Here is a 24,833-nt window from a genome sequence, read left to right as displayed (position 1 = left end):
AGCGAAAAATATTTGAGTAACGTATTTGAATATTCATAGTTGCACCAAATCAAGGAAACTACAATGTTCAAGCCAAATTTAACAATTGGGAAGTGACGATCTATGAGTTAGACTAGAGTAGGGTTAGAAGGAGAAGCACGTGTTAAAGTGGATAATGATCACCTCCTCACTCTAAGAAGAGACTACTTTCTATAGCTCGATTCTTGGCTTCCTATTCAAGTTTTTCCTCTTAAAAGGACCTGTGTTTCCCACTTCTTGACTTAAAAGCACACGGAATGTTATTTCCATATCATTGTATTCATCACAAAGCTTGTAATCTTTCACCATTTGATCGACAACATCGAGAGACGCATCTACAATTCACATCTACTTCTTCCCTTATAGACAGCCCTATAAGAAAGATGATCAATTACAGGTCACTGTACATAACTTCAAAGCTCTTCAATACATCATTCCAAAGACAGCTCGTCAATATCTCACAACTGAAACAAACACGACGCGAAACGAAGATATTCATTCGACGACTAGTATTTCTTCTCTCGTTTTTCTCAACCGCCAGTTGAAGGATTCCAATTTTGAGATGGATGATTTGATGGAGAGCCAGAGGGGACTGATCTTGAAAGAATTCTCGCAAGATAATAAATTCGAAGTTGGATCGGAGCCAGAAGGAGAACCAGGATTACATGCCAGTTCGGTTTTTAGAGAAAGTAATGGAGAGAACGCAGGCGCCGGAAATGATTCTGAACGAGGGAAAAGCATCATGGGCATATTGGAGGTTTCTATAGCAAGATCTAACGACTTGTTGTTGCGCCGGGGGATTTTCCAACCGACAACAATTTTCAAAATTTCAGATGAGTTACTCGGGATGATTTTAAGCTTTATTAGAGAGCCCCAGCTCTCCGAGCCTCCTTCTACCATTTGCTATCAACCGCCTATCAAACGGCACCAAAGAAATAAAGAATTTGAAGAGAGCGCAAAAGCGATCCAGAGTCTGCGATTAGTATGTCGAAGATTTTGCAATGTCAGCTCGCCCTTTCTTCTTCCAACCGTGCGTGTTGAAATGAATGCGCAATCCCTTTCGCGCCTTGATATAATTTCTCGGCATCCTACTATCGGCAAAGGCGTTAGAGCTGTGACAGTCATTACACGATTCTTGAACTACACGTTCGATACCTTTGAGGGATTCCATCGTGAAAAGACTGAGTACTTATATTGTTCTCTGGCTATGGTGATATATGATGCAGTTCCGCCAGACGAGGGAGGGGAATCCAGGATGAGTAGGGAGTTATATCGGCGGTATATATTGGATGGATCAGGTGGTAGTGTCAATGAAAGAATCTTACGTCAAATATTCTGGACAAAAGCTTATGAGCGGTACAAACATTTCGTTGTAGAACAAGAAACCCTAACAGAAGAGGATTTATCTCTGGAGGGCGTTGGCACTGCGTTCGCTCGAATGCCAAGGGCAAAAACACTTCATATTAGCGACAGGGGCCGTGATAATCTTCATGAAGGTCGCCCTCGTCCAAGACTTTGTTCAACATCAAAATTCTTTTTTAAATATTGTGAAAATGAGGATGTACTTATCGACGACATCATTAAATCCAAACTTTTTGGGTATGAGGATGATGTTGATTTACACTTTCGAGCCGACAAAAGTTGGACTTCACCACCCGCTCAGATACTTCTTAAGCTTCCAGGTGCTATCCACAAGGCTGGCAGGTCACTCGAAAACATATGTATTGAGATACAACCTCCTAGGGATTCCAGTACTTTAATTTCATCTGAGGACTTCGAAAAACTTTCAGCTGCGACACAGCGGGTAAAACATTTCACATTTTGTTGCAGATGGACGGATGATATAGAAGATCATGGGTGGCCGCCCACGGAATTAAATGGTTTGGTTAGATATCTTTCTGCGATTGTGAACACAAATGCTCTAGAAAAGATTGACATCAACATGGAATTCATCCCTCTAGAGCTGAGGCACTTAGACATGGAGAAACGTGCTCTATTGGTGGCCTCTTTGGGAGCAGTTCTCACCAGTCGTATATGGCCGAATCTCAGATCAATATATTTGTCCTATATATCGCTCCATCTATCAGAGTTAGAGATATTCATCTATAATTTAAAGTCATCAGATATAGTAGTGCATATAAAAGATATGTATCTCATAAGCGGCTCGTGGAGCGACGCATTCGAAGTATTCAAAAGAAATTCGATTCAAAATTTGGTACTTGGGGAGCCATTTTCAGTTTTCGAGTGCCGAGCATTACTTTGCAGCGGAAAGCTTTTTTGGGACTGGGACAAGGAGCAATATTATTGGGACTTTGGCGATTCGATAAAGGAAACCACAACAGGTGATTACTAAGGAAGGAGCACACTCGATTCTCATCTAAGTCTCGAATCAGTGTACTAGGAAGTTTGTGCTTTCTCCAAGCGAGGATTTATGGTCTACAACCTTTCATAGTATGCATATCACTTTGGATGTACAGCAGCAGCGGTAGCAAGTATAGAGGGTTCGATCTGGCCGAAAGGCATGCTGGCAATGTTATTTTTCGAATATAAGGGGGCACTGAAGTGTATAATGTTCAAGGTAGACAGGATGAGGACACCCGGAAGAGCAGTATCATAATTAATCATACAAGATATTGGAACTTTCCATATTTTAGGTAGCTTAGGTAGTATGTGTAAAATTTCAACACGCCCATGTTCAAGTGATGAAAAGCTCCAAGGGAAAGCACCACTGAGTGATATTGCAACAGGAGAATGAAACTATTCATCCATCAAGTAAGAATCCACGCGAGACCGTCAAAAGCAACACACAGTACAAAGAACCCTTCTCGTAATCTACAGTAGTATCCAGAGACACACACAAACTCAACTGAACCAGCAAGAGCTGGCCATAATACAACACTCCGCGACTCCGATGTCCATACCATATCACTAAAAATAGCCCTCCACTGGAAGTGGTAATCTTCAACCACACATTTCTCGGACATCAGGAGATACTGTATTGTTTCTTCCAACCGCAGAACATGCGGATACGCCGTGCTTTCTGTAGAGTCGCGAAGCAACGGGGAGGGGGGTTGGAGATGTCGTCTAGATGGATGTTTTATTGATTTTCTCGTGCCCTAAGGTTACTTACTACCTAGTTCCAAGCTGCAACGCGACGCCCACTAAGAATTCGGCCCAGCACAGACATCCATCCTATCACGATCCACCAATCCACCGACAAACTCCGGAATCTTATCGACGCTCTGCTCCACAGAGAGAGCACAGCACTAAACCACCGAATATTTCATGCTCGGATTGATGCTACCATACACCTTTCTCTCGTCCGAAAAGGTCCTTCAAGTGTATATGGCACAGATGGAATCCTCCATTGGGAAGAAGCGCACATTCAAACGAATGGAAAAAAGTAATTGCATCCGTCATACTCTCCATCATCATCCAAGGTAGGAATCCCTCTAACACGCTATCGCACGTCAGGTATGGCTGGCACAGCACATCAAGCACAGTCAGGATGCGGGATGTGTGCGGTGTTACAATGACTACCTACTTGATCGGACACCGAGCACCGAAGTCTTCTATTGCGATTCAACAGGTCTTGCGTGCTTTGCCGTAATGGATCATGACATATAAGACAAGACTAATATCCGTTTCCTTTTTTTGCATTTTGGATATTTAGATTCAATACTACTTTGTGTCATCTATCTGAAGTATCCAAATCGCGCGATATATACACAAACTTTGGCCAAGATGAGGTTTTTGTGTTTACATGGAAAAGGCACAAGTGCTGAGATCTTTTCCATTCAATCTGGTATGTCATTCTCTCCTACTCAGGGACGACTTTCACCCAAATTACTCTTGGTCAATATATTTCCATCATATAAACCCATGTTCTAACGCATACCTGCCAGCGGCATTTCGCCATCTCCTTCCTCCCTCGTATACATTCGATTTCCTCGATGGTCCCTACACATCTCCCCCCGCAGCCGGTGTATCCCTCTTCTTCAACCCACCATATTATGCCTATTACCACTCCTCAGACCCCTCAGCCATCCGCGAATCCTACTCCTTCCTCCAAGAACACATTGATAAAAATGGTCCTTACGATGGTGTAATGTGTTTTTCGCAAGGATGTGCGCTCGTCGCGGGGTTCTTGCTAGATCATCAGGTTACCCGACCGCATATTCCTGTGCCATTCAGCTGTGCCATTTTCATTTGTGGAGGCATGCCATTACCCATCATCGAAGATCTGGGTATTGAGATTCCCATTTTTGCACGAGATTTGGAAACTCAATCCGTAAAAGAACTCTTCGCAACCGCGAAGTCGGTCGAAACGGCAAAGCCTGGTGATGATTATTGGAATACAAAGGCGGAGAAAACTTCAATTCTGAACGTGGAAAATGTAGACATGGAGAATCCATATGGAATACAAGTTCCTCAGGGATGGAAGATACAGATCCCTACCGTACATATTTATGGGCAGAAAGACCCCCGTCGGTTGGCTGGGTTGAATCTGGCGAGCTTCTGTGCGGGAAAGAAGAAGGTTTGGAATCATGGGGGTGGTCATGATATTCCCAGGTTGTCGAAAGTTTCGAATGAGATTGCGGGATTGGTGAAGTGGTGTGCAAGTGCCGTAGAAGAGGAGAGAGAGGCTGAAGGGTTGTGATGTAGTATGATGTGATACGGATTGCATTTGAAAGAGCTTTGTAAGATCTTGGTTTCTATAAAGTTATGTTAACTGGAACTGGTTTCTTTTCTTCGAAGGGAGTATTTAATAAGAAGAAAGTCTAGCTACGCTCCTAAGGCCTGTTTACGACAATCTTCATGGGTTTGTGTATATTCGGTTGCTTTAGGGGCTGCCACCATGATCTTAGGACTTGGAAGGATATTACGAATATATTTAGACTTTGGGATATTCTTGCTACCCATTATACTAGATTAAAAATATTCTATACAAGTTACATTGAATTACATTATCAATACAATAAACAGTCTTACACCTCATCTCTTCTATCCATCTCTCTCTCTTGCCTCCTCTCCTAATCTACAAGGACCCAACGGAACCTTGATATCACCCGCATATCCAATATCTCCCTTCGCCTCTTCCAATTTCTTCGTCACCTTCCCTACCATTTTCGCGATCCATTTATCATCAACAGTAGCGCTGACAAGCGTCTTCTTGATTCCTTTCCGAGCCTTATAATTCATCACGAGATTCAATTAGTGACCGAGAAGAAGAAAAAGGGGCAAGGAATTAAGGAAATAAGATGTCGGAACAGAGCTGAAAGAAACTAAAACCCCCTCAAAGATGATGAGAAAAAAGAATCGAAAAGGGAAATACATATATACATACATCCTTCACCCCTCCCCTCCCCTCCCCTCACAATCCCCACCAAATCCTAAATCCGTGAATCTCCTCGTCCATCCATCCATCCATCCATCCATCCATCCATCGTTTCTCCTTTTCTCCTTCGACGGCCTTGCTCGCTTTCACAACACTCGCTACCTAATCTAAGAGCTCTCGATCCATCACTATGGTTGGGTAATTGTGTGTGTGTATGTGTATGTGTATGTGCATGCGCATGTGCTGCTATGCGCACTATACACGTATCTATCTCCTCCTTCTCCTTCTCCTTCTCCTTCTTCTTCTTCTTGTGATCCATCATCTCTTTTTTTCCCTCGCCCTCTCCCAATATCCACAACCCCGCTCGTCCAGATACAATATACAATATACTCACTCACTCACTCACTCCGACGCGACAGCAACCCCCCCCCCCCCCCCCCCTCAGAATCTCAAACGACGCATTTGCGTCCCCGAGCCACATCACATAACTTGCTTGCTTTGATGCTTTAATGCAACAGTGGATATCGTATGCGGAAAGGAAAGAAAATGGAGGGCACTTACTTGTGTGAGATTGGTTGTGGAATGGATGGGAGGTGGAGTGTGAAAGTGTGAATGTGGTGGGAGTGAGTTGTTTGTTGATGGGGCGTGGGGTTTGGGAAGGGGGGATGGGGATAGGGATTGGATTGGGAACTGGGCGAGGGGGGCGAGGAGGGCGGTGTGTAAATAGGAGGAATATTTTTGAAAAGTTTCGAGGAAAGAGTTTCTTGGATCCATTTGAATTTCTTTCATAATTCAAATGTCTTTCCTGATTATAAATTGGTTTTTACCTACTTTTAACTCAAATCCTTCGAGAAGGCATCTAATAAATCTCAATGAACAATTTAAATTTATCACATTTCATTTTACAAATTCAAGATCTTGTAAATATTCTCATTTTGATTTTGTTCCCTTCCATAGATAAATAAACCTAACTAATATACATGATAGCCTTAAGCCCGCATAAGACAATATAAGAAACCATTAAATCATCATAATAATCATAAATCACATGAATAATAAATATCATTTAATCGACCGCTCGCCTGCCTGTCGATTTCATTTACAAAACTCGATTGTTGGTGGTGTTTCCAAACTCAGAAGTCTCTCCCAATCTGTTTTCGCCCGAAAGACCATGGGTACCAGTTGATCCGGTCAAGCCAGAACCATGGGTGAGACCAGAAGAGGTTGTGTTATGTCCAGTGAGACCTGAACCGTGGCTCAAGCCTGGGGTACCGGTGGAAGTGTTGTTTCCAGTCAAACCGACATCATGCTTCAAACCAGTAACATTGTTACCCGAAGCACCGGTGTTGTAACCAGTCAAACCGGATCCGTGAAGACCAGAACCATGGCTCAAGCCAGTAGTACCAGTGGATGTGGTGTTGTGGCCGGTGAGCCCAGAACCATGGTTCAAACCAGTAGATGTGGTGTTGTGGCCAGTAAGTCCAGAGTCATGGCTCAAGCCAGTAGTACCGGTGGTACCGGTAGATGTGGTGTTGTGGCCAGTGAGCCCAGAGCCGTGGTTCAAGCCAGTAGTACCGGTAGATGTGGTGTTGTGGCCGGTGAGCCCAGAGCCGTGGCTCAAGCCTGTGGTACCAGCAGATGCGGTGTTGTGACCAGCTAGATTATCGTGCTTCAAACCGGAACCTGAAGTGTTGCCCAATGGAGCAGAGTTAATTTCATTATCTAATTCTCTACTCTTGCTGTGTTCATGTCCGCCACCTGTGGAGAAGCTGTGATCTTCACCGTGATCACGTCCAACTCCTCTAACTCCTTCATCACCAGGACGATGTTCATGTTGGTCAATCTTTCCCTCTCGAAGGGCAGCATTGGCTGCTGGATCATCCATGACTGGAGCACTGAAGATATGATCAGGGCCAGTGGAGTTATGAAGTGGAGGCTCGATGTTTGAGTTATGGCCGTGAGTGTTGTCAGAGACTTGGACGTTTCCGCGAGGAGCTCCTGGAACACCAGATCCTACTGGACCAGCTGATGTTGAGTGACCACTCTCATGGGGAAATCCGGTAGGTCCGTTGACACCACGGTTTCTCTCAACACCGTGGAGCTTATCTCCAAGGTCTTTGCCCACAGGCTTTTGGTCAAGACCGTGAGAGTTGTGATGCTTGTTGGCTTCATAAGCTGTTCCCGCAGCGCCTCCTGCAAGGGCGGCATCTCTGCCGTAGTGGTGACCTTCCTTAGAGCGATCACTATCGACCCTTGGGTCCACCTTGTTCTCAAGATTTGAGGAATGGGGGCCAGCTGTAGCGTTTCCGGTATTGTGGTGATGTTTATCAGCCCCGTATGCGGCAGTTCCGGCTCCACCAGCAAGAGCAGCATCCCGTCCATAGTGATGGTCATGTTGCTTTGAGAGATCGCTATCAACTCGAGGATCAACCTTATTCTCGAGATTTGAAGAGTGAGGACCAGCAGTAGTATTAGCGGAATTGTGATGATGCTTGTTGGCTTCATATGCAGCTCCACCAACAGCTCCAGCTACAGCCGCATCACGTCCATAATGATGGTCGTGTTGCTTTGAGAGATCACTGTCAACTCGTGGGTCTGTTTTATTGGCCAAGTTGGACGAGTGTGGCCCGGCAGTGGTGTTATGTCCATGGCCAGCTTCGTAAGCTCCGACTGGAACTACACCAGCAGCAGCAGAAGTACCCTTGCTACCATGAACACCGTCAGCCTCCTCAGCCCCACCACCTTCAACTAGACCTCTGGAGTGGGAACCGTGTCCGTGATGAGTGTGAGCATCTTCGGTAGGAACTCCGGAACCGCTCACGTGGGGATCCAGACGATTTGCAGTCTCCGTGGTGTGAGGCCCAGTAGTTTCTCGAATACCACCTTGATTGTGTTGGTTGTTATGATGGTGAATGCCCTCTCCAACAGCTCCTGCTGTGCCGATTGCGGCAGCGTCACGACCCAAGTGATGCCCCGAGGAACCAGTTGTGGTTGTGCCGTAAGCATCTTTAGTACCGTAACCAGATGAAGTCTTGTTTGGAAGACGGTTTCCATCCAAATCTGAATCAACTCTTGGGTCAGCGGCATTCAATGCAGCAGAGTTGTGTGTTCCGTGAGAACCCTCAGCATGACCATGAGTTGGATGGGATCCAAGACTAGTATTTTCATGCTTTCGATGTTCATGTTCAGCTAATCCTGCAGCACCAACTGCTCCACTTCCAACGGCTGCATCTCTTCCAAGGTGGGAATTTCCGTGACTGCCGATGTTATCTCTACCATGAGTGTTTAATCCATTTCCTGAAGGAATGCTAGTGACACCACCCAAGCCAGAAGTAGTGTTTGATGGAACACCAGCATTGTGTGATGAAAGGGGATCTCTAGTGTTGTGTCCTGTGAGCCCGGCTTCATGTGTGCGAGCTGCAGAATCGATGCCATGAGCATGTGTATTTGATCCAGTAGCGGTTGAACCAAATTCAGAATCTTTAGGTCTGTGAGTAACATTGTCTTGAGCAAGCCCTCCTGATGCATGGCTTATACCTGCTGTTGTGGGATTTGCGTGGGTGGTATGGGATGTATGGCTGGCATCGGTGACTGCGGGTGGGTTGGTTTCCGAGTGGGGGCCCTTTGCGAGATGGCTTCCTTCGCCAGCGTTCGAGTGAGCAGCTCCATGCTTTTCAGCCTTCTTCTCCTCTTTCTGCTCAATCTTCTCGGCCTTCTTCTCTTCCTTCACTTCCTTCTCGTGTTCAGGAGTAGTGCCGTGGCTATTCGAAGGTTAGCATTTGCCCGATTGGTAGGTGTAGAGAAGGTAACTTACAGGAGTGCCTTGATCTTGTCCATGATTGCGAATTTGAAGATTGTAGTATATTTGATGGGTGATATGTATGTAGTTAAGTTAACTGGTTGTTGGTGTACGTAAAAGTGCGATAATTAAGTTTGAGAACTAAGGGGTATCTTAAGCAAGAAGTAAATAGTATATGGGAAATGAGTCAAAAGGAGTATGGCGAGAGCGAAGTATTTGTATCATGGTACTTGGTCGAAAAACATCTTTGACAAGTATTTGACAAGCTAAATCAAGGTAATTGAGGGGTAGGATTCGACATGAACGATGTCGTCAGCCTCCACAACTTGCCTATGCACAGAAAGCTCGATATTCTCTTGTAGCTTGGTTTGATTGTCTCATAACGGGCTGGAAGGCTGGCTGATTGGCTAGCAAACGCGTTGTATGATGTAAAAATTGCCGGGAAGATGGCGCAACCAACGACCAAATTGTGGTGGAGTGAATTCTGTTGTTGATACCAAGGTCTGACCTCAAAGAAGCTCTCCATATCCACATCAGGTTAGCTTTGACACAGATTGCCTAGGTATGCATTGATGCAAGCACCTAGGAAATCTTGCATTTCCATCCTGTTTACCAACTATCACCCCCAAGATGACAATTTACCATCCCTCTCGTGACGGATGATGAAACTTGTGAATAAGATCTACCGACACACCGGGAGCTTCCAGCAAATTATGATGCCTTCCACTTCTCATGGCGGACTCGTGTGCTATTTGGGGAAGCACCAAATGCCAGCCAGACATCCAAATCGAATGAGCAAGAATCGAAAAGGCAAAAGAGAGATAAAGTTGGCAGGGACCCGCAAATGATCTGTTTGATGTTGCCGTGCCTGCAGTCAGGAAGGAATCTTTTACTGGCACGAAGCATACAACGTACCAAGGCTGTCCCCGCATTTCCAAGTTGCCCCTCTTTTCAGCCACTTTGTGTGGCGGGTTGACATCATTTGAAAGCGTGATCAAGTACCTATGAATTCATTATGATGCTCTCTCTCCAATTCTGTGCCTGTTTGCTTCCAAGTTTTCTCTCTTCTCTTCCCTCTTCCCTTCGCGCCACACAAGGCACAAGCCACATTAGAGAGAAATGCACCACCAGCTACCATCTGGGTTTGCATTCATTGTCTTAAGCCTTGTGGCAGCTTTACATGCTTCGAGGATTTCGAGTGAGCTTATTATGCTATGGTATGAAAGAACGTTCGTTGTGTTCCCTTCGCTCGCGGAGAAGGACATTCAGTTGTTCATACACGTAACTTGTATATATTTAAATAAGAACAATAGGTAGGGGGCATTTCGAAGTGGCTGGTAGGATTACAACGGGAACCACCTCTACTGTAATCCAGCTTCGTCAATTGAATTGACATCCAAAGGCTCAACACTCGCGTCAAAAGATATTGATAAAGCGAATTCATTTCACTGCACTTCTCTTCACTGGCGATGCTAAGCTGTCGTGCAATTATCGTCGTAACATAAACCAGAAGACCACGACCTCGTATTTGCGTTCATTTCACTCTTGGCAGCCATCACATGACTGTCGCTATTCTAGATGGCAGTTGTAATTGCGATGGAGACCACGGCGCGAAGGATCGTGTTGCATGTATGTTGGACGAGAACGATGCATATGTGCCTCCAGCTTACTTATTACTTGTTGTACACATCCTCAAACACTGAAAGAATAGGAATCAACCAGTCAACATCGCCCTCCGTCTCGTGATAATCCTGTGATTCAATCGTATTTCTATTTCTGGATTTGTTGCACATCTACTGATTTGGAATTATCTAGAATTTGCTCTGATAATTTGGAATAACGATGGAATTTGACATTGTTTCATGCTTACGAATTGCTTATTAGGTACCTTTCATGGGTCAATGATAATAAATCTTCCAAATCATTTCAATCTACGAACTGCTACATAAGGCGGTAAGGTGATCAATGCTCGAATAGCTTTGGACTATCTGCTACTGACATCACGTTGTCACCAACTACACGTACCTAGTAATGGCAATGGCAGTGAAATGCTTCATCTGTTCAGTCTGTGTATAGCTAATGCTAATGCTACGCCGACCATACGATACGCTTATGTACACACACCACTGACACACGTACCTATCTATGATATGTGATTTCGCTCGCCACTTCTTCTAACAATCTATATTTCCTTACAGAAAGACGCAATGTGATCGCCTTTCTCACAACACAGAGATCCAATCAATGCGAGCAATCACAGATTAGAGTGTCGGTTCAGCAGTCCCGGGCCGTGCTATCATCTTTACCTTTCTATCACAATAAGATCATCCCGATGCGATCCCTTTGCTCCGGACTGGCAATATCAAAAACGCGGGGGATCTGTTGTCCTACGCCAAACTGGGGAATATCCAATTTTTAGCCCATCAATATTATGTTCTCTGCGGTGCAACCTTACCTTCAGGTACGTGCAAGGTGGTCGACAGTGGATAAATGGATATGGAGGAGATGGGATAACCTACTGTAAAGATCTTGGATTGTGGGCTCGACGCTTCGAGACTTACTTCGGTGACACCCAGCAGACCAGCAGCCAGCTCAAAGAAGACGGATGAGACTTGCAGCGTTGAAATGGACCCCCTGATTCTCGGTACTCTGCTCGAGCACCCACGTAATATGATACCCGAGGATACTAGGTATACGGTACACGTTGCCCAGCGTCACCGCCGTTCGATTGCAACCCCCCTGGTGAGCGAAGGAGTCCCGAGTGCTGTGTACTGTATATAGCAGAAAAGAACCAATGGCAACTCATTGCAAGCTGAAAAACAAAGCCACGATACTAATCATGTTGCCCTGCGAGCAGACACCTGGTGAATCACCAAAAGTTTCTCCGAGACCGATGCATTAGCCAGGATATGTATTTGGCATATGCATGGTACAAATGAAATTCTATCGTCTGATCACCCAATCCATCCAGAATCCCAACGAGCCGGCCGTCCTCGAATCTCCACTCCCAAACTCTGAATCTCGTATCCAATACTCATCGAGTCCCGATACCTCTTTGGGGCATGATGCCCGATGTGTCTGGAAGGAAGAGGAAGAGGTCCCGACGAAACATGTCAGGGATCCGAGAGGCACCAGCCAGGGCCTTTACCCCGCACGCGGTTTCCCACTCGCTGATCCTCCCCAGCTATGTCACTGGCCTGTCTGTCACCTGCAGCACTGGAAATCTTTTTTGGTAACTTTCTGTCAGATGTAGTGCAACCATTCGCGCGCAAGAAGACCTCCAACATCATTTCGAGATCGTTTTACTCAATCCTTTCAGCTCGGCCGTTCCAACTCAATTTTTGTAACATTGAACGAGGGCGTTCGGTGGAATATTCGAAAAGCATATATCTGTCTGTACCTTATGCTCTGCACATCTCGCTAGCATGCTTCTGTATACCAAAAAGGCTCCTCCGAAAGTTCCCAAGAAAAGATCAAGAGCCGGTAAGTGTCGATTCACGATTTCGGATGAGCATGGCTAATATGAGCTGTGAAAAAAGGATGTATACATTGGTGAGTTGCCTCATGATGTAGCTGATTTGATTGATTTGATTGATTTGCGTCGTACTAATTGTGACATAGTAAGGAAAAGGTATGGAATCTGACCAACAATCAACCCATGCAAGTCTTTAACAACAACCGCAGAAAAAGAAATGTAACGAAGAACGTCCGCAATGCAATAGGTGTATAGAACGAGGTCTGCAATGCGAATATGAAGCAGTAAAGCCACGAAAACGAAGAAGGGCGTCCTACGCGGATTCTGCCCTCTCGCTCGAATATGGCTCCCCAGGCTCCGATCGCGAAGGATGGCCGCGACAATATTCGCAAGGGCTTAGCATAATTACAGACAAAAGTACGGAAGATGTGCCAAACAAGTGGGAGGAAACGACGGAATATCCATTATCTGCAACTTCTGAGCAGTCGGGCTTTACTTGGGGAAGCTTTTACGAGAATGACAACGACGTAGAGGAAATAACACGAGAAGATCCATATGACAACTCTTCTCCTGGCAGTACACTGGTTCGATCACGAAGTCAATATCCAGATTTGGCGATGATTGCTCCTTCACCGGTTGCATCTCCTCTCCTCGAATTTAGTTCGCCAGTTTTTCTAGAATTTGCCGAGAGAAGGAATCGAAGGGCTCTCGTCGACCATTTCTGCAATACTCTGTCTCATCTCATTGTGTTCAAAGAAGATACGGGCAATCCATTTCGGCAACTTATTCTACCATTGTCTCACGCCAGTTCGCCAGTGATGAATGCGATATTCGCATTAAGTAGTGCGCATATGGAATACAGGGGGGTAGAAAATGAAGAGAAATCTTCCGACTTTCACAACAATGCTTTACAAGGGCTGGCGAAGCTCATTCAACAAAACGATCAGGCAAATAGAGAAGAAATTTTAGGCGCAATAATGTTGCTCGTTTACTACGAAGTAGTAAGTAATATTACTCCCGGATTAATTATTGTGGCGCAAATTGATCATGTGTTAGCTCGTACAACGCGGAAATTCTAGTATTGTACATGGTCATCTGAAAGGAGCCATGACGATTATGGATTCTAGACATCAGGAACCGAGTCCGACGAGCCTATTTCTGGAGCGGGTATGTTCTCCGTTGATTACCATACGGGCTTGTTTCTAATTAGCCTAGGCCTTTCGATTTTACGATGTCATCACAGCTCTTTCTCTAGGTACACCTCCAACTACTACCACACAGCCTACAGCAACCCCATTTCCTTTGCCATTTTCACCCAATGAAGCAAACAAAAATTCACCATTAGATTCGGTCGACACACTCCTTGGTCTTTCGACAGAGCTATGGCCAATCATTCATCGACTTGCACATCTGCTATCTTACAAGTCTTCTCTCCAATCCGCAATCGAAAATAATCAGTTGAGTAAAGCAAGTGTTTTACGGACTGAATTAGAAAGCACATCTCAAGCTATAGAAATGGCTCTTACGAACTGGAAACCAAATTTTGTGGCTAAAGGGCCTTCCTCGCCCAGGGAGAACAACGCAGAAGACGATCCTTCTTTGAAGTATGATATCACTCCCGAAGAAGCACGTATGCAAACTATTCTCAACAATGCCGAAGCATATCGCCACTCCGCATTTATATATCTGTATCGTACCATTCAATCTCACCCCAGCTCCCACCCTTTGGTCCAAAAACATACAAATCTTTCTCTAATCGCCTGTGCCAATGTTGTCGGACTAGCGGAGCTATGCGATGATGCTCCAATGTCTGCACTATTATGGCCATTATTTGTGGCAGCATGCGAAGCTGAAACGGAAAAGGATAGGGAACTAGCGACGAAGGCGTTTGGAGGAACAGAGAGGAGACAGGGAATGCAGAATATTTTCCGTGCTTGGGAAGTGGTGCAAGAGGTTTGGAGTAGGGCAGATAAGGGGATGTATGAGGATGGGGATTGGCGGGAAATTTGTGATAGCAAGGGTTGGAACATTGTTCTGGGATAGGGAAGGGGTTACTACAGTCAAAAACGTCACACGTACGACAAGTGGTAATAATTTGTTCAGTATTACGTTCTTGCTTAGAAGATTGGGAGGCATATTCATTATCTTTCCGTGTTCACTACGGCTGGACTGGGGATTCTTGCATCCAAAAGAAGAAAAAGCCGTTTATATCTTTGAGGGATAGCGGCGAATGTTAACATCCAACTTTGAGTGGGTAGATTTACGAGTCGCAAGTTACCAATGGACATCACCTCTGGTTTTAGTCGTGGAGGGTAGGATGAGATGTTACTTGGATATTAATTTGATGATTCATGAGAAGTTTTTTGAATCCATTTTAGGACAAATGTATGGTATTTGGGGAAGATGGCCCTGGAATTGGCATTGACATTGGATTGGCGAGGAGTTGTATGTATGGTTGTATATTGTTAGTCATGGTACGGAGTATATATCTGAAGGTTGAGGTTGATATCCAAAATGAAAATGAAAATCGAAATTGTCATTACACTCCGGAGGCCAGGTGTTCAGAGCGTTTTCTTGTTTGCATAATAAGGGGGAAAGAAAAGTAACTCGAGAATAAAAATTGGGATTTCGCCCTGTGTGATTTCAAGCATGGTCGATTAGCGCTGTGAATTGCATAGGATATACTATGTGTACCTCGAGGGTCCAAAATTTAGTCTTGCTTGCCTTTCATATTCTGAATAGTAAAAGCGTCTGAATATGCAATGAAATTCGAACATATGAAATAAATGATCATGGTCATGATATTTCTATAGCGTATCCATCTCATTCTTTCCTATGCTACACCATCCCAATCCGATAGATTCAATCTCGACGCAGTATAGCATACCATAGCATAGCATACCAAGCGAATCAACCCCAGCCAAGTATAAATCCCACTCACAACCTACTTACGCACTCACATTCCTCTAAAATAGCTTAATTGACAATTTTCCACCCCAGCGCAAAACCTGAGTGTTTCTCCATTCCTTCAACTCTTCTACGATATCGATATCGATATCAAGATCTCGCGCTGCTTGCTTCCTTATCCCCGCTTTCTCATTCCCCCTCGACGTCCCTACGCGAGAATTCTCCTGCGCCTCCTCTTCTTGGTGGGTTAGAAAGGAAAAATCGCTAGCTAGCTCTCGGTAGTATGTGTCGGCGTCTTGATCGTCTGTGATTGAACTGCTTACACCGCTGACTCCACTGCCGGAGCGAGCGCGGTCTGGAGAATGAGGGGTGTGCTTGAGAGGGAGGAATTCTAAAATGAGTTCGCGGAGGCCGGGGTAGAGGGGGGGTGCGCGGCGGTTGGGTGGGGGGTTTTGAATGCTGTGGATGGTGCGTTCTTGGTGGGTGAGCTGCTGGAGGAGGGTGAGGAGGTGGGGAGTGGGGTTTGGGGGGGAGTTTGGGGAAGGGTTTGGGTTTGTTTTGCGCGGGAGAGAGGTGAGGGTTAGGGTGTGTAGACGGGGAGTGTTGAGGGGAGAGAAGGGGAGTCCGTGGTGCGTTACGATGGAGTGGTGCATGCGGAGGATTTCGAGACGGGGCTGCCATTCTCGTGTGAGATATGGGATGCTGTGTTCTTGGGTGTGCGGGTCGAGATGGGATTTGGCTCCGGTGGGTGGATGGGCGCGGGTTGGTCCGATGTCGAGGACTTGGAGAGACTGGAGATTGGAGGTTGAGGTGTTAGTTTTGTTTGTTGGGGATGGGGATTAAGAGGCTTGGGGGTGGGAAATACGGGTTGGTGCTAGTTGGATGGAGAAGTAAAATGTGTATGTATTTTGAAAAATACAAAAAAGGAATATTGGAAGCGAGAAAAGGAACTGATAATAGAAGGAAAGGACTTTGTGAGTTGTTTAACTGTTTAAACTTACATTGGTACTGGCGAGGAGGAGTTTAGGTGCAAGAGCTGTGAATTTGTTGTTTGATATGTAGAGGTGTGTCAGACCCGTGACCAGCAAAAGGTTATCTTCAGCATTATTTCTTCGCTCGAGAATATTAATCCCGTGTCTAAAACTTTCAACTTCTTGAGTACTGTCGGGGCGAAGTGTAGTTGTAGCAGTTGGGTGTGGGTCATTGCTTTCGTTAGTCTCGCGGTAAATGGGAGGGTCTTCGAACAGTTCATCGTCTGTTGTGCGGAGTGGACCATGCTTGCGATTTGGTAATCGCTTTAGAAAACAGCCTCGTATTAGAGAGTAGATTACATTGTCTGTCAAGAGATTATCTCGAAGGTCTAAAGACCATATTTGGCCTCTGGAGTGGGTCACTATGGGTGGTAACATGGTATCTGTTAATCTCAGACCGCGTAGCTTCAAGATCCTAAGTTTGGGAAGGGTTTGTACGGTGAATATGGTTTTCCAATTTGTGCTCCGGGCTGTCTCAGATGCGTCGAGATATATTAGGTTCTGGGTTATGTTATGATTGAGAATCAGGGAGAGGTTGAAGGTATTGCAACCAGCCGCGCTTAAGAATTCTGGCTGTGGCATCCCATTATGATTATCTGGCAGGCCAGCGCCAGCACCTAAATCGTAGTCTTCAGAGCATGTTGGTGCGAGAAGAATGCAATTGAGGTTTGGAAAATGCGTGAAGAACTTGAAGAACCACTCAGGCTTCAGATGGGGTCCGAATATCACGCAATCTTTAGTCTGAGCTCTGTCACGTCTGATCTCGTGCAGTGCACGCAGGTCGAGAATTCGAACTCTCTTGCGCGTCCGGAGATCACGTTTTGGAGAGGCAAGGAAGAATCGGGTTACAACTTCTGGTTCTAGTCAGTGGACAGCTCAGCGGAATTGATAAAATCAAACTCTCACCACAAGGCTGTTTTCTTTGGGCTAGGTCTCGGAATGGGTTAGCCCAAAGATAATTGCCCAGTTTCTCATTGAAGTGCGAATTGACGAGAGAGCCAAAGTAGAGATCGGAAGTGTTAAGATACGGAGCGATGAGGGTTGCAACATCTTTGTTGATCTCATGATATGCAGGGAGAGGATCCTCCATATTGACTGAAATTGACCGATCAAACCGCTTGAATTATCTGTAAAGCTCCGTGTTTGACATGGAAACATTGCTGTCAACAGCCAATGACTTTAGAGGAATCTTAGGAAGGTGCAACGCTATCAAGTGGATAAGCGATGCATCCCCATCTCCCCAATAATCGGCTCATCATTTGGAGGTTCGATGATGAGATGTTTGCGATGACTCGAAACGTGATCACCCAAAATTGCAAGCAGCAGAAGAATCTACTTTGAAAAAGTGACATGCTGAAGAAGATTCCAATCATCCTGTCTGTGGCTATGCTCGGATGTCGGAAACCCCAACAATCAGCAATAAAGAAGTTTGGGGCGGATGGCTGCTTTACCGATTTTAGACAAACACTCATCGCTTGCGATTCCTGATATATACTAATATATCGACAACAGGACTAGATGATGTTATCATACACACCAAATGATACGAAACGTGAAGAATCTGATACGAACATGAGCCTGTGGTAGTAAAAGTTTAATGAGGCTGGCTGTGGCTCTTCAATGTTCAGTCAGTGCAATTATAACAATTACCACGAAGCATTTACCGAAATTCGGTCTATCATCCAACAGTCGGCTCTTCCATCGCCGTCTTACAGCGGGTATTCACAGCTGGATTGAATGAGTTGGAATAATCGCTCTCAACGTTGATTTACTGATGCCATTCCATGTTGAGTGTTATTACTCACGCCTTTCAATTGACATGCTGACCAAATCAGGTTAGTTAACTGGTTGACTCATGTGGGGCAACGGTGTGAGCTTCAATACTATATGTAGAAGTAATTTAGAGCCATGCTCATGATTTATTGCTATCGAGACTGGACAACCAACCTAAAAAAGTCTTGCCCTATTCATTTTCTAAGGAATCTACATCCTCATCGATATCATGCATCTCCCAAATTGCAACGCCGAGACACGACCAGAGGTTTTACGTGACTTCATCCGTCAGAATCCTCTTGGTATCTTAACAACTGCGATCAAATCGGAATCTTATCAATTTCTTCAAAACAGTCACATTCCCTGGATAATCGACGCCGACTATGATGGCAATACAGATGGCCTCGGAAGACTTCGCGGTCACATTGCACGACAAAATCCTCAGGCAAAAGCCATCATAGAAAGTTGCACAGCAGACGACAAGTCACCAGCATCAAATGTTCTCGAGAATGACGTTCTCGTATTGTTCAACGGACCAGTCCATCACTATGTGACACCCAAGTTCTACACACAAACTAAACCTGATACTGGAAAAGTAGTTCCCACCTGGGATTACGAAGCCGTGGAGCTTTACGGTAAAGCAAAAGTCTACTATGATACAAAGGCTGCTGAGTCCGGAGCTTTTCTCGCAAAACAGTTACATGATTTATCTGATCATATGGAAACTTCAGTAATGGGTTATGGCAAGACTGCAGGAACACATCCGTGGAAAGTGGAGGATGCGCCCGAGCGGTATATTGAATTGCTCACCAAGAACATCATTGGGATAGAAATTGAGATTACTTCTATGTCGGGGAGGTTCAAGTGGAGTCAAGAGAAGAATGTTAAGGATAGAGCTGGTGTGATTGAAGGATTCAGAAATTTGGAGACGCCTAGTAGTGCACTGCTCTCTGACAAGGTCGAAACGTACGCTGCTCTTTTTGATGCCAATAAAGCAGCAAAAAAGGTGGAAGTATAGTTATTTGATGGGGGAAGGAAGTTTTGTATTCGATAATTCAGTGTTGTTGTTTTGTATTGATACCAGTACATTGTTTGGCTTCATTCGATCTCGAAAGTAATTTCGATAGTCGATTGAGATTGACTCTTTATGTGCTTTGGATTGCATGCTTCGAGTTGAAGTTATCATGTGTTCAGGGAAACCGCAATCTTTTATCAAAATTATCTTTCCTTTCATGATTCAATCAGAAAGCAACTATGTTTATACAATACGAAGTACAACAAATGATGAAACCCGGTATTAGATGCGGGATCTAAAACCAGATTCTGCTCTCCATTAAGACTCGGTATACTTGGTATTCTGACTTTCCACATTAGCTCCTTCATCCCAAACCCCGTAAGAGCCATTTCCTAAACTAAGAGTCATTGATTCGTTCTGCATAATACCTCTCTCAGTATTCGCTACAATGAAGTGAAGCAAATTCTTCCCTTAGAATCAACTCTATTAGAAATGCTACGTCCTTGTAGATGGAAGTCTGGTTGAATCTATCCCACGTGCAAGAATCTACACTGGAAAGGGAAATCGTCTTTTGAACAGTTTTGAAAAGCTTCAGAAAATGACTGTCAGAACAGTTAAAATAGTGAAGTTTGCTAGGGATCCATGTTTTTAGCATAATGGACTTGGGTACATACCCTCGCACTGATAGATACCTCACCGAGAACGGCTACTGCACATTGCTGGCACATCATTTCCTGAGCATCTAAACCCGAAAACTTAGAATTGTCGAAAAGAGCAAGAATGCAGGACTGCAGTGGTGATCATGCCCATAGCAAGGCTTTGGATGAAGCCTGAAATTATTGATCAATCTCAAAAACTCATGTAAAATGGCCATGTGAGTATTTTCATGATTCCTGGCTACACATAAATACTCTCGGCATAGACTCCGATGATAAGAAGATCAATTTCACTGTTATAGTTATATAGGGCACCATTTTCGTAAAAGTTAACACGATTCGGGACGGGTTTCGGCATCTTCCATGGACCGGCATCTTCTATAGACAAACATCAAGCCGCATTCTCAATCGCTAAGCTAACCATCCACAAGCAGAATTAGAGTCAGTATATACATACCAGTTATTAAACCGATAATATAGCAACCCAACGTTACACGAACAATACCGACCTGGTTCTGGCATGTCTCTCGTCCGGGAAATTACACAATCCATGGCTTGAAAGCCTCTTGATCTGTAATATATATCAATCTACACGGACGCGATCAATATACTCGTGACCTCTCTCGAGCTTGAGACCTTTGTTCACGCAAGGGGTCGATTTGACATACGACAACGGATGTACATAGTCTGAGATATCAAAAATAGATAGATTGGATGGAGATTGATGCGGACTAATGCACTAGCCCGCGCATTATGGGTATGCAAATGTGTGTAGCCGTCGTACCTGCAGTATGGAGTGCATGTTTTCTGAGGGGAAACGATGGGATCGTGAGATTTCGTTGTGTAGGTTGGGATCTTCGCTTTTTACTCAACTGTCCATGTATTGTTTAAGAGTCGTTGGGGACAGGAATACTGTACCTACATGCTGTCACTGATTTTCCCTCACTCATACTATGTGATTCTTGAATACAGCAACTAGACACTTGATAATTAGGTATTTAGATAAAGTCCAATATTAAGTGAATATACGACAATATCAACTCTTTCCCAAGCTCCGATGCCCAAAATAAGTCCAGCCAAGTACAATAAAATACAATCCAATACCAATACAACCCAATACCACCAATCAATACATACCAATACATCAGAAAGCTGGAATACGAAAGTTCTGTCTCCTGTATCTCTTGTGTAGTTTTCCAAAAGCTTCCCCTCTATTTTTCAATAGTAAATAAGTATAAATATGCCAATCCACCAAAACGCGGTTGGTAAGAATGAAAGTGAATGCCTTTTTCACGAGATCTCCCCTGCGCTTTTTCTTTCCATCTACAACCCGCCGACTATGTTTTCTCAGATTAAATTAACAGCATTCCCGGCTTCCTCATCTCAAAGCTGTAAATAGTGAAAATTCCTCCAGTTGATGATACAAGGCTTTCTGACACTAATATCAATAAACACTCAACCTAGTCCTGACCGTGGCGGATTTTGCTTCCGAGTCCCCATGCTTACGACTCTTTTTGCCCATCGACTCCCATTCTTTATCGGCGTCTGGGTGCCATTCCGTTCGAGCGGCCTTCCGATTCCGCTTCCTGTGGAGATCGACGTGCGATTTTAGATTATCTGTACGCCCGAATTCTTTCACGCAGAAGGGACATTTGTGTTTGGGGGCAAGCTGGTCGTGTGTGTGCTCGTGTCGCTTCAGGTGTTCCTGTCGTTGAAATTTCCGGTTGCAGCCAGGGTGGAGACAGGGCAGCTTGTTTCTGTTTTGCACTCGAATTGGTACGGTTTCTCGCTTTATTTTCCTGCGGGCGGTGGCTTTTGTTGGGGTGGTTGCTTGTATTCTTTGTAGAGCAGCTGCGCTTTGGGGGGTGTCGAAGTACGGTCTTCGAAATTGCTGTTGTCGTATGGGAGAGATGGACTCTTGTCTGAGGTCTTGATAATTTGTTGGTGGAGCGAGATATCCTGTAGTAGAAGTCCCTGCGGGAGAACTGTTGTAAGATCTCTGAGTGTTGAAATCCGATGAGGGTGTTCCAAATTTGATAGGTGTGAGTGGGCCAATTGGAGAAGACTGAAAATCGGCAAACGTGTCGATCAAAGTTGTTTGTGCCGGGTCCACATAATCCATGGCTCCTGAAGATTCAGATGTTGAAGTTGGTGAATACAAATCGTCCATAAGTGATGGGATATCACTTGAAGGACAATGTGTTTCAAACGACCCAAAGGCAGCAGGTGCGTAGCTTTGGAAGTTGGCATCAAAGGCAATTGTAGGATTTGCATCGGCCAACACCTTTCCGTCATCCATACCAAAGAACGCGTTAGGCTCTTGGAAGCCGTTAAGCATGTCTTGTGTTATGGCTGACATAGCACAGAATGCATTGCTACTTGAGCTTCCATATCGATCTGGGAGGTTGTTGTAGTCATGGAAAGACAAATCCTCCATCTTGACGGTCTCGTCGAAAGACGGACGTCGAGTAATTGAGCTCGCAGGTGTGCCAGCATGAAGTTGCAAAGAAGAGTCCCAAGAAGAGTTCAATGACTCGGTATAAGACTCACTCGCTGATGGAGCGAGAGTACTTGTAGGTTGATTGATTGAATAGGAATTTTTCCTACTCTCGTACACTAGCATAGCCATGTGGGGGGTTAGATAACTGTAATTTTGAAGCAAAGACTAGATAGTGCTGAGCAGTTAATATGGGATATGCTGTAGTTTTTCACATCAAGAACTTACGATATTATAGGTGCTCTGCACTTTGTATGTATCCTTGAGAAAGGTTGAAAACGCTATGTCTATTCAGTGAGTCAATGAGCTTCAGTGAATTTGGAGTTGTCCAGGGAGATTCTTGCTCTCATTTATGAATATAGTTATGAATGTCTATACCATTGACGCCGTGAAAACCGGCATCATTACCAATATGGCCACTCCAGAAGGGATATTGCTAGGCAGAACTTACAGACTATTGCACTTGTCAAGACAGATTTAAGTCGCGTTTTGAGTCGCGTACTGTTAAAGACTGTAGTGCGGCACACGCAAGGCTCGTGTATTTCAAGATCAAATTGGGATCAGTTATACCCTTTCTAAGAATCGAACGCTGGATCTCGCTAATTGAGAGATTAGTACTGTTCAGGAACGCGCCGTTGCACCAAGGAAAACTCACTAGATATCTGCCGATTCTGTAAATTACAGCAAGGGGATTAAGGAGTGTGTTCGACTTCCGGAGAAGGATGAAAAAACAGTATAGTACAAGTAGAACTTCTGAGACGAGCTATTGTTCAGTGTTAATCGTGTGGTACCTTGCAGAATAGCTTCAAGATCCCTTGAGGGGGGGTTAGTTCTCCCTCTTTAATGGCCCTCGCCTCACGAAAGCCGAAATAATACATGTCAAATGATGGCGAAGAAGTCCTCGAGTAGGTTGGATCAACACTAGTCTGTCAAATTGTGGATTGTGGGGTTTTCACAAGACACGGATGATAATCTATTGGTGAAAGATCAGGAGAGGTAGTTGTGGGCTTGGTCTCACTATTTCGTACATATGCAAATTGGTCTAATACAACAGGGATCCATTGCCAGAAAGCAAAGAATTATGCAGGTCCTCCTTCCACATCACACCTAAAGTGAACTGAAGAGCTGTGAAATCCTTGGTATAAATCCAGTGATTTACACAAGGTTGCCTCCCTGGGTGCAGATCTACGATCGCGCATTCTCCAAACCGTTTGTAATAAGCCATTTATGTGCCTATTACGAGGTTGAGTTTTTCGCGAAGAATGAGACGACGGTGTCTGGAATGCTCAACATAATGAGGGCTTCTGGTGTTAACCATCGTGCTGATTCGCGAGATTGAGATCTATCAGGCCTCACTCGCGGGTCCAATCGACCTTGGAAAGTCTCGATTGATTGTTCAATTGAGACCGTCGAGCCCTCGAACGATGTGCGTTATCTCAACAAAATGCTTTGTTCGTGCGGATGTTCCAGAAAGCATGTGATGATTGGCCAAGTAGTTGTTCACAATACTTCATGCGACCAATCAAGTTTGATTATGACACAGCAGCTAGTCGCGCTTACTTCTGCCAATAATCCAATAAATGAGAAAAGCCTCCGCCACTTGATAGACGCCTCCGAGGCCAAGATAGAGAGCTGAAATAGCCATCAAAGCTTTTTGTGGCTGATCTACGTACGAACTATTAATCGGGAGAAAGACCTCAAACCGTATCATATATGATAGAAAATGCAACCAATGAAGCAATTCCCACGGGGAGTGTAGAATGTGCCCAATCAAAACTTCGGACTTAACAGCACGCGAACTCTTTTCTGGTGATATTCCTACGGCACAATTCCGGGCTCCAACATACTCGTCTTAGTCGGTACGGAGGTACAGTCAGACCAGACCGCGAGAGAACGGAAAGGGTGCATGTTGAGGTTGAGCCGAATAGGGATTGTATCTCTCCTTCATTCCGGCAAGCCTTTATTGGGTCGGCTCGGCTATCAATGGAAGAGGAGTCATATATGATATCGCTCGTATTGATTCGGGACGAGAGTGAGAACTGCCAATATATACAAAAAACAGATTTCTTCTATCTTGCCGATTATTGCGAGCAAAAAACAAACAAAATTTGTTGCGTTTGTTAGATTAATATGACAAAAGTCCTGGACCAACAATAAAGCCAGCGCATCATATTTCGTTGCCCTGCCTACCTAGGCATCATCCGATGTCAGGGTCCCCAAACTCGGTAGTAAGATACCCTGCAAGTATTACTACTAACCAGTACCAAGGGACTACTTTTCCTTACCATCTTGTCAACTATCATAACTATGCAGCAAGCAGAAAT

At 44.7% G+C, this 24,833-nt stretch overlaps 7 protein-coding genes across 7 annotated transcripts; 4 read left to right on the top strand and 3 right to left on the bottom strand.

Annotated features, from left to right (window-relative positions):
- Nucleotides 1–257: 257 nt before the first annotated feature.
- On the top strand, nucleotides 258–2,710 carry BCIN_03g04710 (hypothetical protein). Its single transcript, XM_024691965.1, has one exon. It carries the CDS (start codon nucleotides 581–583, stop codon nucleotides 2,369–2,371), a length of 1,791 nt encoding a protein of 596 aa, XP_024547738.1. The 5' UTR covers nucleotides 258–580; the 3' UTR covers nucleotides 2,372–2,710.
- Nucleotides 2,711–3,189: 479 nt separating this feature from the next.
- On the top strand, nucleotides 3,190–5,016 carry BCIN_03g04700 (hypothetical protein). The gene is made up of 2 exons (XM_001560667.2): nucleotides 3,190–3,823; nucleotides 3,924–5,016. The coding sequence occupies exons 1-2, from the start codon at nucleotides 3,763–3,765 to the stop codon at nucleotides 4,676–4,678; spliced, it is 816 nt and encodes a 271-aa protein (XP_001560717.1). The 5' UTR covers nucleotides 3,190–3,762; the 3' UTR covers nucleotides 4,679–5,016.
- A 1,439-nt stretch (nucleotides 5,017–6,455) lies between these two features.
- BcPIO4 lies at nucleotides 6,456–9,434 on the bottom strand (the record flags this gene model as incomplete). The annotated part of the gene is made up of 2 exons (XM_001560665.2): nucleotides 9,171–9,434; nucleotides 6,456–9,117 (listed from the first exon to the last, which is right to left on the bottom strand). The coding sequence occupies exons 1-2, from the start codon at nucleotides 9,191–9,193 to the stop codon at nucleotides 6,456–6,458; spliced, it is 2,685 nt and encodes an 894-aa protein (XP_001560715.1). The 5' UTR covers nucleotides 9,194–9,434.
- A 2,952-nt stretch (nucleotides 9,435–12,386) lies between these two features.
- Nucleotides 12,387–15,360, top strand: BCIN_03g04680 (hypothetical protein). Its single transcript, XM_024691964.1, has 6 exons — nucleotides 12,387–12,638; nucleotides 12,695–12,707; nucleotides 12,777–12,786; nucleotides 12,840–13,631; nucleotides 13,687–13,797; nucleotides 13,846–15,360. The coding sequence occupies exons 1-6, from the start codon at nucleotides 12,581–12,583 to the stop codon at nucleotides 14,671–14,673; spliced, it is 1,812 nt and encodes a 603-aa protein (XP_024547737.1). The 5' UTR covers nucleotides 12,387–12,580; the 3' UTR covers nucleotides 14,674–15,360.
- Nucleotides 15,361–15,382: 22 nt separating this feature from the next.
- Nucleotides 15,383–17,958, bottom strand: BCIN_03g04670 (hypothetical protein). The gene is made up of 3 exons (XM_024691963.1): nucleotides 17,475–17,958; nucleotides 16,539–17,422; nucleotides 15,383–16,328 (listed from the first exon to the last, which is right to left on the bottom strand). Exons 1-3 carry the CDS (start codon nucleotides 17,656–17,658, stop codon nucleotides 15,597–15,599), a joined length of 1,800 nt encoding a protein of 599 aa, XP_024547736.1. The 5' UTR covers nucleotides 17,659–17,958; the 3' UTR covers nucleotides 15,383–15,596.
- Nucleotides 17,959–18,484: 526 nt separating this feature from the next.
- BCIN_03g04660 (hypothetical protein) lies at nucleotides 18,485–19,804 on the top strand. Its single transcript, XM_001560661.2, has one exon. It carries the CDS (start codon nucleotides 18,571–18,573, stop codon nucleotides 19,357–19,359), a length of 789 nt encoding a protein of 262 aa, XP_001560711.1. The 5' UTR covers nucleotides 18,485–18,570; the 3' UTR covers nucleotides 19,360–19,804.
- Nucleotides 19,805–20,988: 1,184 nt separating this feature from the next.
- BCIN_03g04650 (hypothetical protein) lies at nucleotides 20,989–24,142 on the bottom strand. The gene is made up of 4 exons (XM_024691962.1): nucleotides 23,165–24,142; nucleotides 22,961–23,108; nucleotides 22,738–22,796; nucleotides 20,989–22,687 (listed from the first exon to the last, which is right to left on the bottom strand). The coding sequence occupies exon 4, from the start codon at nucleotides 22,639–22,641 to the stop codon at nucleotides 21,457–21,459; it is 1,185 nt and encodes a 394-aa protein (XP_024547735.1). The 5' UTR covers nucleotides 22,642–22,687; nucleotides 22,738–22,796; nucleotides 22,961–23,108; nucleotides 23,165–24,142; the 3' UTR covers nucleotides 20,989–21,456.
- Between the last annotated feature and the right edge of the window lie 691 nt (nucleotides 24,143–24,833).

The sequence above is a fragment of the Botrytis cinerea genome, chromosome 3 (assembly GCF_000143535.2).
Source record: "Botrytis cinerea B05.10 chromosome 3, complete sequence".
NCBI classification, from domain to species: Eukaryota; Fungi; Ascomycota; class Leotiomycetes; order Helotiales; family Sclerotiniaceae; genus Botrytis; species Botrytis cinerea.
This window is presented reverse-complemented; position numbering and strand designations above follow the sequence as displayed.

Coding starts and splice junctions, on each gene's coding strand:
- BCIN_03g04670 (XM_024691963.1), bottom strand. CDS start 17,658: ATGGAGGATCCTCTCCCTGCATATCATGAGATCAACAAAGATGTTGCA. Junction 17,423..17,474: donor CCAAAGAAAACAGCCTTGTG/GTGAGAGTTTGA, acceptor GACTAGAACCAG/AAGTTGTAACCCGATTCTTC. Junction 16,329..16,538: donor TCCTCCTCGCCAGTACCAAT/GTAAGTTTAAAC, acceptor TCCAATCTCCAG/TCTCTCCAAGTCCTCGACAT.
- BCIN_03g04710 (XM_024691965.1), top strand. CDS start 581: ATGGATGATTTGATGGAGAGCCAGAGGGGACTGATCTTGAAAGAATTC.
- BCIN_03g04680 (XM_024691964.1), top strand. CDS start 12,581: ATGCTTCTGTATACCAAAAAGGCTCCTCCGAAAGTTCCCAAGAAAAGA. Junction 13,632..13,686: donor TGCTCGTTTACTACGAAGTA/GTAAGTAATATT, acceptor ATCATGTGTTAG/CTCGTACAACGCGGAAATTC. Junction 13,798..13,845: donor CGAGCCTATTTCTGGAGCGG/GTATGTTCTCCG, acceptor TAATTAGCCTAG/GCCTTTCGATTTTACGATGT.
- BCIN_03g04700 (XM_001560667.2), top strand. CDS start 3,763: ATGAGGTTTTTGTGTTTACATGGAAAAGGCACAAGTGCTGAGATCTTT. Junction 3,824..3,923: donor GATCTTTTCCATTCAATCTG/GTATGTCATTCT, acceptor CATACCTGCCAG/CGGCATTTCGCCATCTCCTT.
- BCIN_03g04650 (XM_024691962.1), bottom strand. CDS start 22,641: ATGGCTATGCTAGTGTACGAGAGTAGGAAAAATTCCTATTCAATCAAT.
- BCIN_03g04660 (XM_001560661.2), top strand. CDS start 18,571: ATGCATCTCCCAAATTGCAACGCCGAGACACGACCAGAGGTTTTACGT.